Below are 13438 nucleotides of genomic sequence, written 5' to 3' on the forward strand. Positions count from 1 at the left end.
TAGATGTAGGTGAACTACAACTCCTAAACTCAAGGTCAATGCCCACCAAACCCTTCCAGTATTTTCCGTTGGTCATGGGAGTTCTGTGTGCTAAGGTTGGTTCAATTCCATCGTTGGTGGAGTTCAGAATGCTCTTTGATTTTAGGTGAACTACAAATCCCAGCAGCTACAACTCCCAAGTGACAAAATCAATCCCCACTCCAACCCACCAGTATTCAAATCTGGATGTATCGAGTATTTGTGTCAAGTTTAGTCCAGTGAATGAAAATACATCCTGCATATGAGATATTTACATGATGATTCATAAGAGTAGCAAAATGACAGTTATGAAGTAGCAAGGAAAATAATGTTATGGTTGGGGGTCATCACACCATGAGGAAGTGTATGAAGGGGTCGCAGCATTAAGAAGGTTGAGAAACACTGCTCTACTGTTTATCCTGCCTCAGCTTCCTAAGGTGAATATATGCTGTAGAATGAATGCACCACTTTAATTGCCCCTGGTGATGCAATGGGTTAAACCCTTGTGCCAGCAGGACTGAAGACTGACAGGTCGCAGGTTCGAATCTGGGGAGAGCGCGGATGAGCTCCCTCTGTCAGCTCCAGCTCCCCATGTGAATACACGAGAGAAGCCTCGTGTATTCACATACACGAGGTAAAACATGGTAAAACATCAAAACATCCGTGTATCCCCTGGGCAACGTCCTTTAGATGGCCAATTCTCTTAAACTAGAAGCGACCTGAACTTTCTCAAGTCACTCTTGACACGAAAAAAAAATGCCCTGGCTCAATGTTATGGAATCCTGGAAGTTGTAATTCAATGAGTTCTTTAGCCTACTCTACCAAAGATGACTGGCTACAACTCCCATGGTTACATACACTGAATAATGGTATTCTAAGTGTTATCAAACAGCATACATTCTTACAATATAGGTGACTTCAAAGTCCTTGAGTGAATCAACAGTGAATTAATGCAGTCTGACACCACTTTCATTGCTATGGCTCAATGCTTTGGAATCTGGGGGAAATAGTACACGAGGTGTTTAGCCTTCTCTGCCAAAGAGTGTTGTGCCTCACCAAAATACAACTCTCAGGTTGACATAGTACTGAGCCATGGCACTTAAATTGGTGCCAAACTGCATTAATTCTTCAGTGTAGATGCACTCTAAGAGGATTATGCCGCAGTCTTAAACTTTAGCCTCCAAATCTACATACAGCTGTGCAAGCAAATCTCATGAAAAACTCCTCTGATTTACTGGAAGTAATTAAGGGGACCAAATACTCCAAAAGCAATCACACCAAAAATAGGATTTAGAGTCTGCACCCAGTTTCAATCCTGTGACTGCCTCCTGCAGAATTCTGGGGCTTGTAATTTAGGGAGGGATTTTTTTTCATTCTCAGCCAGAAGTCCTGGGACTTACTCAACTACAATCCTGCCTGATCTTGGAAACTAAGCAGGGTCTGTGCTAATTAATATTTGAAAAGAAGACCAGTTAGGGTAGATTATATTTCAGGTGAAGGAACTGGGGAAAAATCAACTGTTGCCTCTCCTCCCTCCCTCCCTCATAAGACAGACTTGTTCCCTTTCTCCCAAGTTCTCCCTTCACTTCCCAGGCAACCTGACAAAGCCCTCAGTAGCTCTAACTTTGGGACACAGAGACAGAAAAATGTTTTTAGAACAAGCAGCTTCCTTCTCTGTGTCTTTTCCATCTCTTCCCCATAGCTGCTTGTGACTGCAAGCCTCATGGTGCTTCTGAAGGAACTTCCCCTTTTCCTTTGGTTGGGTGCCTAGATTACCATAACATTTGAAACTTATGTGCACCCTAATTTTGGCAACGTGTTTTAGCCAATTAAAATCTATGTGTTTTAGACGCGAGTAAATATGGTACTCTATATAATCTGATCTGCTATTTACTTTACTTATCCATCTACTTTCCTCATGGACATCTCCCAGACCAAGCCCTATTCATGAATTTTGTATAGGCAACTGGAATATAATGAATAGTAATGTCATTACTAAATCACAACTCATATAATTTACAGATTTTAGCTGACCTTGAAAACCATGCACTTTTTAAAGATGACTTGGAATGTCAGAAGCTGATTCTGGAAGCCATGAAATATCATCTTTTACCAGAAAGACGAACTCTTATGCAAAGTCCAAGAACTAAGCCAAGAAAATCCACAGTTGGGACCCTCTATGCAGTTGGAGGAATGGACAACAACAAAGGTACTTGTTAATAATTTATTTTAATAAAAAGAGAATTGACTAAATATCCCTCCATTCTATTTTAACTTAACATAACAAAATCACTGTTACGTTTAGTGATCCTTCTGGTTGTTTGATCATATAAAAGAGAGAATTATTTATCTCAGAAATGTGTGTTCTGTAAACATTTAATTTCCTAAAGCCATGCCTTAATTTCCAAGTGCATGGTCTGTAATATGTTTAACAAGCTACATATAGGTCTAACTAGATTTAAATGGCAAAGTAGACAAAAGAAATCTCTAATTTTGCTATTACACTAGGACAAATTATGGAATTGCGTTTTGGTACAAGGAATGCCAACAGGACAACATCTGACAAAAGTTAAGGCAGCAATACCATCAGCCATTCACACAGTGCCCCTGGAAATGGTTCTCCTGCCCACCAAATCATAAAATGTAGAGGATATATCAGGGTGGTGTAATGCTTTTCTTTTAGGGTTGGGCTAGGAGGCAGAGAACCCATGGTTCAAATCACCATACAGCTATAAAAACCCACTGTGTGACCTTGGCCAAGTCATCTTCTCTCAACCTTGAAAGGCAAGGGCAACCCCTCTCCCAACCAAATTTTGCGAAGAAAATCATATGAAATTTCCACCTTAGGCTTCCCATAAATCATAAATGACTCAAAGGCAAACAACAACAAAGTCCACATTAGCTACACCTAGAAGGCACTTGTTCTCACAGTACATCAGAATGTCACCATGATATCACACAGTAAAGTGCTCTCTACCAATAGCGACTCAAAACCGCTTTGTCACACCCAAAGGGCTGAGAAAAGCAGTATATAAATGGAGTAAATAAGTAAAAAAGGACAATCGTTCTCTGCATGAAATGCTATATAGTGTTATGTATCTAAACCCACAGAAAAGAGAGTTATTTTTAATGATGTTTTATTTAAGTAAATTGCATGTATTGCTTTTTAAAATATTATGGTCTAGGTTATTCGGGGTTGTTTTAGTTGTATTATTTTAATATACGTTTTGAGATGTTTTGGGTCCAATAAAAGAGAAATGTGGGGTATACATTGAAAATAAATACACAAATAGATGCTCACTAGGGATCACACTGTAAGTGGTAGTGAGAAAGTATACTATCACTTGGTTCTTGGAGTAACACATGTTATCATCATGAGTCACACCCAATCCATTGTTTAGCTGCCATATCACTGAAAATTTACACCAATGTGCTGATTAAAAAAACCCTAAACCAAGAACATACCTTTAAAAGAAAGCACACAGGGTATACATACTTAGTTTTTGCCTCCTAGAAGAAATGGGGTGGTAATCCTTGTGAGTTCAGTGGCTATTGAGTTCTCCCAAACTAAAAGTTGCTCATCCTCAATCTAGAAGGTTTGTCATTCTACACTTACGAGGCTAGCTTCCCACTCTTCCTCTTTAATGATCTCTAGGCTTAGATGCTATTTGTTGAGGGAAAAAAGGAAACGTGAGACACAGCTGCCTTTGTTAGATGGAGTAGAGCATCTGGTAATCAGTAACGTAGGTACTTTTAGGAGCCTATCTGTATTGTTGGGCTTCTGGTATTTCATGCAAATTGTTTACTTCACATTGTTGCTTGTGATGAAGAGATCATGTCAAAACAGTTCAAAGATGGAAGGCAGCAATGTTCAAAGATAGAAGACACCAGTGTAATTTAAATTAAAGATCATCATTGAGCAGTGTCTTGGGAGGGCAAGAGTTGCACCAAAAAAGACATGAACTGAAGCCTTTAAATTCTACATAGAAAGAAGTATATGTTTGTTTGTTTGTTTGTTTCATTTATATACCACTTTTCTCAATCCTTAGGGGGACTCAAAGCAGTTTACAACAAAGCAAATGGCAAAATTCAATGCCTCACAATATAAAATACGTTACATAACAAAAATAAGTAATTGCCAATCAGATGATAATTATTATAGAAATCAACCAACCCATAAGTCAGCATTTACTCTAAACTAAGCATATCAAGGAGCCCCCGGTGGCGCAGTGGGTTAAACCCATGTGCCGGCAAGACTGAAGACTGACAGGTCGCAGGTTCGAATCCGGGGAGAGGCGGATGAGCTCCCACTATCAGCTCCAGCTTCTCATGCGGGGACATGAGAGAAGCCTCCTACAAGGATGATAAAAACATCAAATCATCCAGGCGTCCCCTGGGCAACGTCCTTGCAGACGGCCAATTCTCTGACACCAGAAGCGACTTGCAGTTTCTCAAGTCGCTCCTGACACGACCAAAAAAAGCATATCAAACTTCTTCATTTGAATATCCTAATTATCTATACCTTAGTTTTAAAAAGTGTACATGACATGCTGATTTACTTTATCTAAAGGAATAAAACTAGGTGGAGTGTCTTGTTCACTAGATAGCTGTTTTGCTTAACTCAGTTTTTCCATCAGTTTATAACTTGTTTGGCCCTAATCACTCCTGGCTGTGGGCCTCTAGGTATTTTTTCCATCCTTCTCTCCCTCATTTAGCCATCTGTCAAAAGGTTTATTCCAATTCAATATTTCTTACTTTTCTCCAGACCCTTTAACAAGTTTTTTCTCAGCTTTTCTCAGACCTGAAAAATAAGCAACATGAGCGGTAGTTCTCCATCTCCTAGAGTGGGGGTTGCATATATGTGTTGATCAAGTCCCCTGAGGTGGAGTATAAACTAGCTGAAGCAGCATGAAACCAATCACTATTTCCTTCAGCGGTGTGGAAAAAAGTATCCTCATAATAAGAATAATATGGACAATGAACTCATGCAATTTTTCCATATTGCAATTGGCAGAGTTGAAGTCTTTCTTTCCACTGAGGTGCCTTAGTATTCTACATAACATTTTTACAAGGTATTTGGCCATTTCTACCAAAGAATGCTGGTGCCTCACCAAACTACAAATCCCAGGATTCTAAAGCATTGAACTGTGGCAGTTAAAGTGATGTCAAATTTTACAGTGTGGATAATGGCTCTTTGCAATGTTTTACAATACGGCCTTCTTGTCCTTGACAATATTCTCACTTCTTGCTTAGTGGCGTGCGGCTGTGTCATTTAAGCATCTCTGGTTTCCTGTAAAGTTACTTTAGAAATACTTTATTCATTCCCTACTCTTTTTCATTTTTTCTTCTTAAGTCTTGTTTGTGAAAGGTACCCCTTTTGTCCATATTCACATATTGTTTATTTGTTTCATTTCTTTTCTTGGCTAGTGAGTTGAGGTAGGTCTATGCCAAACAATAATTTTCCGTATATGGAAGTCTTTTGAAAAAATACCCACATCAATCAATCAATCAGTTGTGGAATGCTTGTGAGGAAAACAGAGCAAAATCTTTAACACATAGGTTCAGATGTATTATACATTGTAAAAACATAAAATAAACCACCTGTAAGCTCTGTACTCAATTCTCATTTTTTTCTGGTTTGGAAAAGATTTGCCCCACCCCACATCACTCCATCTAATTTGGTCTTTGCGTGATTTCTCCCGAGTGAAGAGTTCACAGGTATAGAGCTCCAAGGCATGGATATTTTAAATTTTCTTATGAAGGTTGTGAAACACCATCATTTTTAAAAGATGGTTTGAATCCCATGGGCAGAGAAAAATCTACAGAGCAAATCATATTAGGAACCTAAACTTTAAAATTATTGGAGAGGAAAATAAAAGTTGAAGTGTAAAAGAGATCTCAATAAATAATTGAGTAGTTTTATAGAAAATGCAGAACACTGATTGATCTCCTGTTGAGTGCTTCAACCTGCTTCAGTGTTCTAGGAGAAGTAACACCAAGGAGTGAGCTGGTTTCACAAAAAAGGGGGCAAAGTAATAAAGTTGTGATTGAAAAGGGGAAAGAAAGAAAGAACGAGCTCTGCAACCAGACCCTTAGGTTATCTAGCTTCCAAATGAATAATTGTGTAGAGTGAACACAGAGAAAATAAAACTTTGAAATACACCAGCTAAGAAATACATCTTTTAAAAAATCCAATATACAAGTAATGGAAAGAGATAAAAGCTGATCTGCTGAAACAATAATTTCACTAATATTTAATCTGGTTATTAAATCCAAAAATATTCAAACAAATTAATGTTCAGTAGACCTATAAATAGCCTGTTCATTCAGTATTGGTTAGAAATGCAAGCCCCTATAATAACTGTGAAGGTGGAAAAATGTTTATATGTCTTTGAATGTAGGAATGACTTGACTTAAGTGCCAGTAAACATTTGTGTTCAATCAGTTTTCTTTTGTTCATGACTGTGTATGGGAGGAATGCAAGTTATTTTCTTCTGACTTCACCAGGAGAGTATTCAAAGAGGGCAAGACCATTAAGGGAAACATTCTTGTGTTGCCATTCCTGCTGTTGCTGTTTCTGTTGTTGTTTGCTTTCAAGTCATTTCTGACTTATGGTTAGAAAGCCTATCATGAGTTTTTCTTGGCTAAATTTGTTCAGAATGGAATTGCTTTTCCCTTCTCCTTAGGCTGAGAGACTGACTTGTCTAAGGTCATCAATTGGGTTTCTATGGCTGAGCAGGGATTTGAAGCCACTACACCATGCCTTAGTAAAGTCATCATCAAACACCACTAAGACAATTTAATCCTATACATATCTTCTCAAAAATAAGGCCCATTGAGTTAAATCGGACATATTCTTCTGCAAGTGGGCTTAGAATCAGAATTTAAGAGTGGCAATGATGATGGCTTCCTGAAAGCATTAAATGGAATATCAGAGCTAACTTGGAATTATGAAGTGAATATGTATGTGCAATAAACTTGAAAAGGCAGAATCAAACCTTGTTACATAGTACTTCCAAAATAATAGCCCAAACAATGCTCTCTTCCATGACTTCTCCCATTTTATCATACTTGAATGTGATCTTGTATGAGGAATGTCCTGAAAAATGAATTAAATAGGAACATATGGAATAAGGCTCATTATTACTAAAAATTACATTGAGGAGCACATAAAGAAAGAGAAGGTATAAAGCATATATTTTATATCTAATGTTGCTTATGATGCTATATAATAACAATTGAAAGTAATGGGTCTTAAAATACTTATGGCTACTTTGTGCCATTGGTTTCAATGGAATAGTAAAAACTGCCACTGCAATCCTAACATGTCCAATGAGACATGTGCAAACCTTCTAGAATGGAAGGTGCCAGAGTGATAAGGTGTGTATGTTGCGCAGGACAACAGACCTTGTCTATCTACTTTCTTAATTTAGAGAAAGCAAAAATATTTATAATGACCTGATGTATACATGAGTGGAGTAATTTTGGTCATCATCTCACTCTTGGAATGCTCCATTTCAGGAACTTCCTATGGTTACCTGAGAAAGACCACCATGATAACCTTGCGCTTTTGCTATTCTTTATTTAAATGCTCCTGGTACATCCAGTGGATCTAGACATTGGGATTGTACTGAATATTTAGTGAAGTAACCATATCTATAGACTATGAAAGCTACCTTTCTCCTGACTTTTTAAATGTGTGTTGCAAGCATGTTTGGCAACAAGTATTACCCAATTAGCATATACATAATGAATTATATTTACTTTTTAATGCACATTAATCTCTTCTATGCCAACTTGTTGTTCTGAGATTGCATTTTGTCATTCACGAATACTTGGTTTTGCATTTATTGACTAGACCTGCTCCTTAACATTTGCATTGAGTATCTTATGAATTTGGAAGCTTTCTGTTTTATTATTTTTCTGAGGATTGTTTTTGCTGATGATTCTGATTCCGATTTGGGAATGTGGCTGCACAATGATTTCTAGCAGAATTTATCAGCCTCTGGTAAATAAGATGAGAATAATGTTCATACAAACTGGTTTTATACAGCTGTAAAATTAAAGTTCAGATAGAAAGTCATGTCTCTTTTGCTCCTGTATACAAGAAATCTTAAGGGAATAAGTTGAGAGCATACACAGAAATACTTACAGAAGAAATGAAATAATAAAAGTATATGTGAAGAGAAAAGGGCTTTAGCAAATACAGTATTTCTGGCCCAAAGGAAATAAATAATATTCTTAATGACAATGTGTAATACTGTGGTCAGTAAAATTCTTCCCCCACTCACACAATTAGTCAATTTGCTTTTGTAATTGTAGTGTTATTAATTTCATTGTGGCTTATAAACAAATTCCATGAACAATAAATAAATGAGCTGCTATGTACATAGGAGAAAAACCTTGCCCTGCAAAAATCCTTCTCCAAAGTCCCCATTTTTTTGTCCCCAGCTCTAGAGATAACAAGGCCTATAATATTGTAAGGAGTTGTTTGCTCAGTATATTGGGCCATCTCTTTGATATATTTCATAGGTATTAAAACTCAAAATAAGTCACCTGGGGTATTCTTGAAGACCTATGAAGCACACTTGCTTCCACACTAGACATCAGGCAATCTTCAAACAGTTGACATCATTACTTATAATTTGTTAATGGACTCTGATTGTTTTTTAGGTTCCTCCTAAGTAAATCAATTTTCCTACAAAGTCTAAGAGGCACGTGGATCACATTCAAAGGGGTATTTAGAAGTTAGATGGATCGCATCCTCTTTGTACACAAAGTAAGGCCATCTTTGGGATGTAAATGCCACCCAGATCAATGGAGCTAGTCCTTCCTGAGTGCAGGCCCGTAGCCAGGATTTCGATTCGGGGGGGGGGGGGGGGGGGGGGCTGAGTTTGTTTCGGGAGGGGCTGAGTCTGAGTGAAAGAGGGTCTACCTTAGCAAACCTTTTGCATCGTTACCCCAATACCCCCATGTATATGGGATATATTGAGTATGGTGATCAGATCATGATATGGATAAACATAACAGTTTAAATAATGCACCAGCAAGGCCTTTTCGCAAACCGCCATGAGAATTTCGGGGGGGGGGGGGGCTGAAGCCCTCCAACCCTCCCCCCCCCACACCAGGCTACATGCCTGACTGAGTGTGTATAGGATTTTGGGCGTTCAAGAATAAATTAATGGCAGTTCATTAGTAGAATAATATCACATTTTGTGATATATCAACATCCACGTTCAAGTTGTTTCTCAAGCTAAATATCACAAAGCATATTAATTTTATTTTAGTTGCATCAGTGGTTCACATTGTTTGAGGGTGTCAGCATTATTAGGAGACATTGTGTTCCTTTTTTTCTTTCAAATGCCAGACCTATTTTCTATGACTGAAAAAAACATTTAAACAAACTTTCAACGGAAGGGCAACATTCTCATTTTTTGTTAGGCATAGATATTTGAGATGCTTCTGGAAGAGACAGAGCAGTGTGTGGATTTAGCTCTCCAATTGCTCTCTGGTGTATCATTTTATGCCAAACATGAAAGAGACACTAATTAGTTCTTCATAACTCTATATAATAGCCAAGTTTTCTGCTATGAAAGTTTATCACAGCAAGCAACTCTTCATGCTTGTTTATAGTTCTAAAGAAAAACTAATTATTTTAACTATGTGCACATGTGGCTGCTCTACTGGTGGTCTCAGTGTGGCCCAACATCAAAATCTACTTTATATTAGGTCAAGTAGGTTATGAATTAACCAGATGAAGAATAGGTGATCAGTAGGTATGTGAAAAAACCACTAAAAGCAAGAAAAATAAGGATAAAATGTATGAAGTATTTAAATAACAGGAGGAATTCTAAGTTTCATCAGGTGGCTTAAGCAGGACCACGGATACCTTTTTGCTTTGATCCTTTGTAATCCATTTTGGATAACTAATGTAAGCTGTATAGGATCCCACAGAACACATTTTATCTTTTTCACACTGAGAGATGAAAGAAGAAGTTGGGATTTTACTCCCTTAATTCCCTGTTGATCATAATCATAAATCAACTAATATTATTTTCCTATTATGTTTTTTTATGAGGGGTGGGAATTGTTCTCCCAAATTAATATCTGGGGATCCTTACTTTTAAAAACCTGCATGATATCTGAATTTAAATTTCTTTAGTTTATATTAGATATTTTGACTTTGAAGTGAATATGAATTCATTCATATGGTTCTCAGTATTAGGTGTTTAGCAGAGGAACAGAGAAACTACAACTGAGACAGCTTTGTTTTTTTGTCGTGTCAGGAGTGACCTCGCTTCTGGTGTGAGAGAATTGGCCATCTGCAAGGATGTTGCCCAGGGGATGCCTGGATGATTTGATGTTTTATCATCCTTGTGGTAGGCTTCTCTCATGTCCCCGCGTGAGGAGCTGGAGCTGATAGAGGGAGCTCATCCACCTCTCCCCGGATTCGAACCTGTGACCTGTCGGTCTTCAGTCCTGCTGGCACAGGGGTTTAACCCACTGCGCCACCGGGGGCTCCTGAGACATCTCATGCAGGGCAGCAATAGCCTGTTGTCAGATGAATTACTGAAAAGAACAGGATTTGGAATATAATATCACCCTCAATTTTTTTCTGAATATACCCTGTTTTCTGTACCAATTTTGAACAAATCATCTTTTGTTGAGGGTTCAAAACCTTTCTAAACAGGATTTGTATTCCCCATCCTTGACTATGGACATAATCACATTTGCCTCTGGAATCTGCACGGATCTGTGGGGAGTGGGGGGAATCCATCATCCCATGCCCCACAATGCCCAGCTTCTCCCTTACCCCATCACATGGGGGAAGTGTCCACTGCCTGCCCCCCCCCCCCCCATCTATCTCAATGCAACACAGGATGTCTCCTATGTTGCTGTGGCAGCAGCGTACACCAGTTCCCCTTCAATTTTGCCATGGAGCCCTGCTGGAAGTAGAAGTACATTGTAGGATGGGCGCCGGCAGGCTCCATGCGAAAACTGAAGAGGAACCAGTCTGTGCCAATGAATTTGGTCCATCTAGTGAAGTTGTATATTATCTATTCTTCTCTGAACCTGTGAGAGGGATTCAAGCAAGGTGTAACCATTTGTTTTGAAATGATGTTTCAACAAGTTCATAGAACCATAGAGTTTTAAGAGGCCACATGGGCCATCTAGTCCAACCCCCCCCCCCCCACACACACACACACCATGAAGGAAAAGCACAATCAAAGCATCCCTGACAATTGGCCATCCAGCCTCTATTTAAACACTTCCAAAGAATGGCCCTCCACTAATTGATGACCATTTATACCCTGTTGGTTAATTGATGGTCATTTTAACCAAGTTGCTCTGGCACCACCTGTGTTGCTACCACCATTTTTGCCAGTGTTTCCCAACCTTTGATCTTTCAGGCATTTTGGACTTCAGCCATTTTATCAGCTGTTAGGAATTGTTGTAGGATGACAGCCTTAGTTTAACTATGAATGAGCTGTCAGTATCCAGGCATATACTGCATATCCAGAGGGGCTGAGCAACTGTGCAATTAATTCTGGGTCCAATTTAAGGTTGCAGATCTGAGTGCATCTACACTATAGAATTAATGCAGTTTGAAACCACTTTAACTATCATGGCACTATCCTGGAATTTTTAGTTTGGTGACCCACCAGCATACTTTGACAGAGAAGACTAACAACTTTATAAAACTATAATTCCCAGTATTCAATTGCATTGAGCCATTGCTGCTAACATGGTGTCAAACTGCATTAATTCTATAGTATAGATGCTCCTTCTGTTCATTTGGGACTAATTCAGATTCAATTAAAACTGAAATTTAGACAATCAGTTGTATGACCCTTACTTTAAATGTTACATTGTGAAACCAATATGGTAATAACATTTTTGTAGGGGGAGGAGGAGGGATGTTGAGATCATATGGTCCCTTGGTATGGGATTAACATGACTAGGCACTGAGGAAGAGACTTTAAAAACACCTGTCTCCTGCCTATTGCTTATTATTTCTGTTGTGGTTTTATATTGTATTTAATGTTTTTATGTGCATTTTGATATTATGTATATTACTTGTTGCCTGTAAACCGCCTTGAGTTGCTGAAAGGCTGAGAAAGGCGGTATACAAATACAATAAATAAATAAATAAATAAATATTATGGAGAAAATGCAGTAACAGCAAAGTGATGAGTAATGTCCATTCCTCCACATCACTGAAACTATTCAACATGGGCAAATCTGTCAGATCCAATCACATGTGTTTTTTTTGGTGTTGGCAGCAGTTCTGGTGTGCACCAGGGGCTCAGAACACAATTAGCTGCCCGTGTTCTGAGCTCTCTCCTTTCAACATTCTTCATCTCCATTTCAACAACGGAGGGCAACAGGTGACAAGTGGAAGTAGGCAAATGTCATCTGATGAGCTCTGTGCCTCTTTCTCCTTGAAATGGTGAAGACGTGTCCTATGATGGGGAAAATGCTCCATGTGATGAGGTCATAAATTGCAGCCAGGTAGATGTTGGAGCTTAGATTACTATAATATGTTTAAAGTGTGCTAAGAGATCTCAAGGTTCATCTAGTCCACACTTACTGCTATTATTTATTTATTTGCCATATTTGTATACTGCCTTTCTCAGCCTGGAGGCGACTCAAGGCGGTTCACTGACATATGGACATCAAATCTCTGTTTAAAAACATTTAACAAAGGGAGTGCACCACTTTCCAAGGCAATCCACCCCCCATGTTTGACAGTTGACAGTTCTTACACTCAGGAACTACTTGCTCATGTTTAAACAGAATGCCTTTTCATTGACTTATGTGCTGTTTTTGAGATGAGGAGAAAACAAGCTTCTTCCATCCTATGAAATCTCTGGGCTCTGATTCTGACCTCCCCTTCTTTCTTGACTTCCTTGCTTGCTCTGTTTTCCCAGTCCCTTCACATCCCTGCTAATTCACTTTAGCCTGCCAAGGCTGCTTCTCTCCAATCACCCTTTCCTCTATCATCCTTTCTGGTGTGTGTACAACTGGCTCCTGAACTTTCTGGCTCTGCATCTGTGCTCCTTTCCTTCTTGACCTGCCTGCTTATTTTGATTCCCCGATTCCTTCTCATCTCTGGTATTTGACTTCATCCTCGACAAGGCTCTCCTCTCCAGCTGCCTGCTTCACCGCACTTTCTCTTACTGGAAAATTCCAAGACACAGCTCAAAGAAAGCTGTCAGCAACTAAAGGTCTTTCACAAATATTCTTGCTACTAACAGAGAACCAAAATAAGAATACTTGGGGAGAAGGGGAGATAATTGAATATATTGTTTACCATTCTTCTCTGCAAATGTTGTAATTAGAGGGTGCTGGAGCCAGAAACGTCACTGGGTAAAGTCCAATTTCCCTTCTGCCATTTTGCTATTATCTGAACTCATAT

General features: G+C 38.8%; 1 protein-coding gene across 2 annotated transcripts in view; it reads left to right on the forward strand.

Annotated features, from left to right (window-relative positions):
* KLHL1 (kelch like family member 1) overlaps window positions 1–13438 on the forward strand; it is a 193982-nt gene that overhangs the window by 130493 nt on the left and 50051 nt on the right. For both annotated transcript variants that reach the window (XM_060769401.2, XM_060769402.2), the window contains exon 6: window positions 2041–2227. In XM_060769401.2, coding sequence (XP_060625384.2) covers window positions 2041–2227 — 187 coding nt within the window. The remainder of the gene's footprint in view (window positions 1–2040; window positions 2228–13438) is intronic.

The sequence above is a fragment of the Anolis sagrei genome, chromosome 3 (assembly GCF_037176765.1).
Source record: "Anolis sagrei isolate rAnoSag1 chromosome 3, rAnoSag1.mat, whole genome shotgun sequence".
Classification (NCBI taxonomy): Eukaryota; Metazoa; Chordata; class Lepidosauria; order Squamata; family Dactyloidae; genus Anolis; species Anolis sagrei.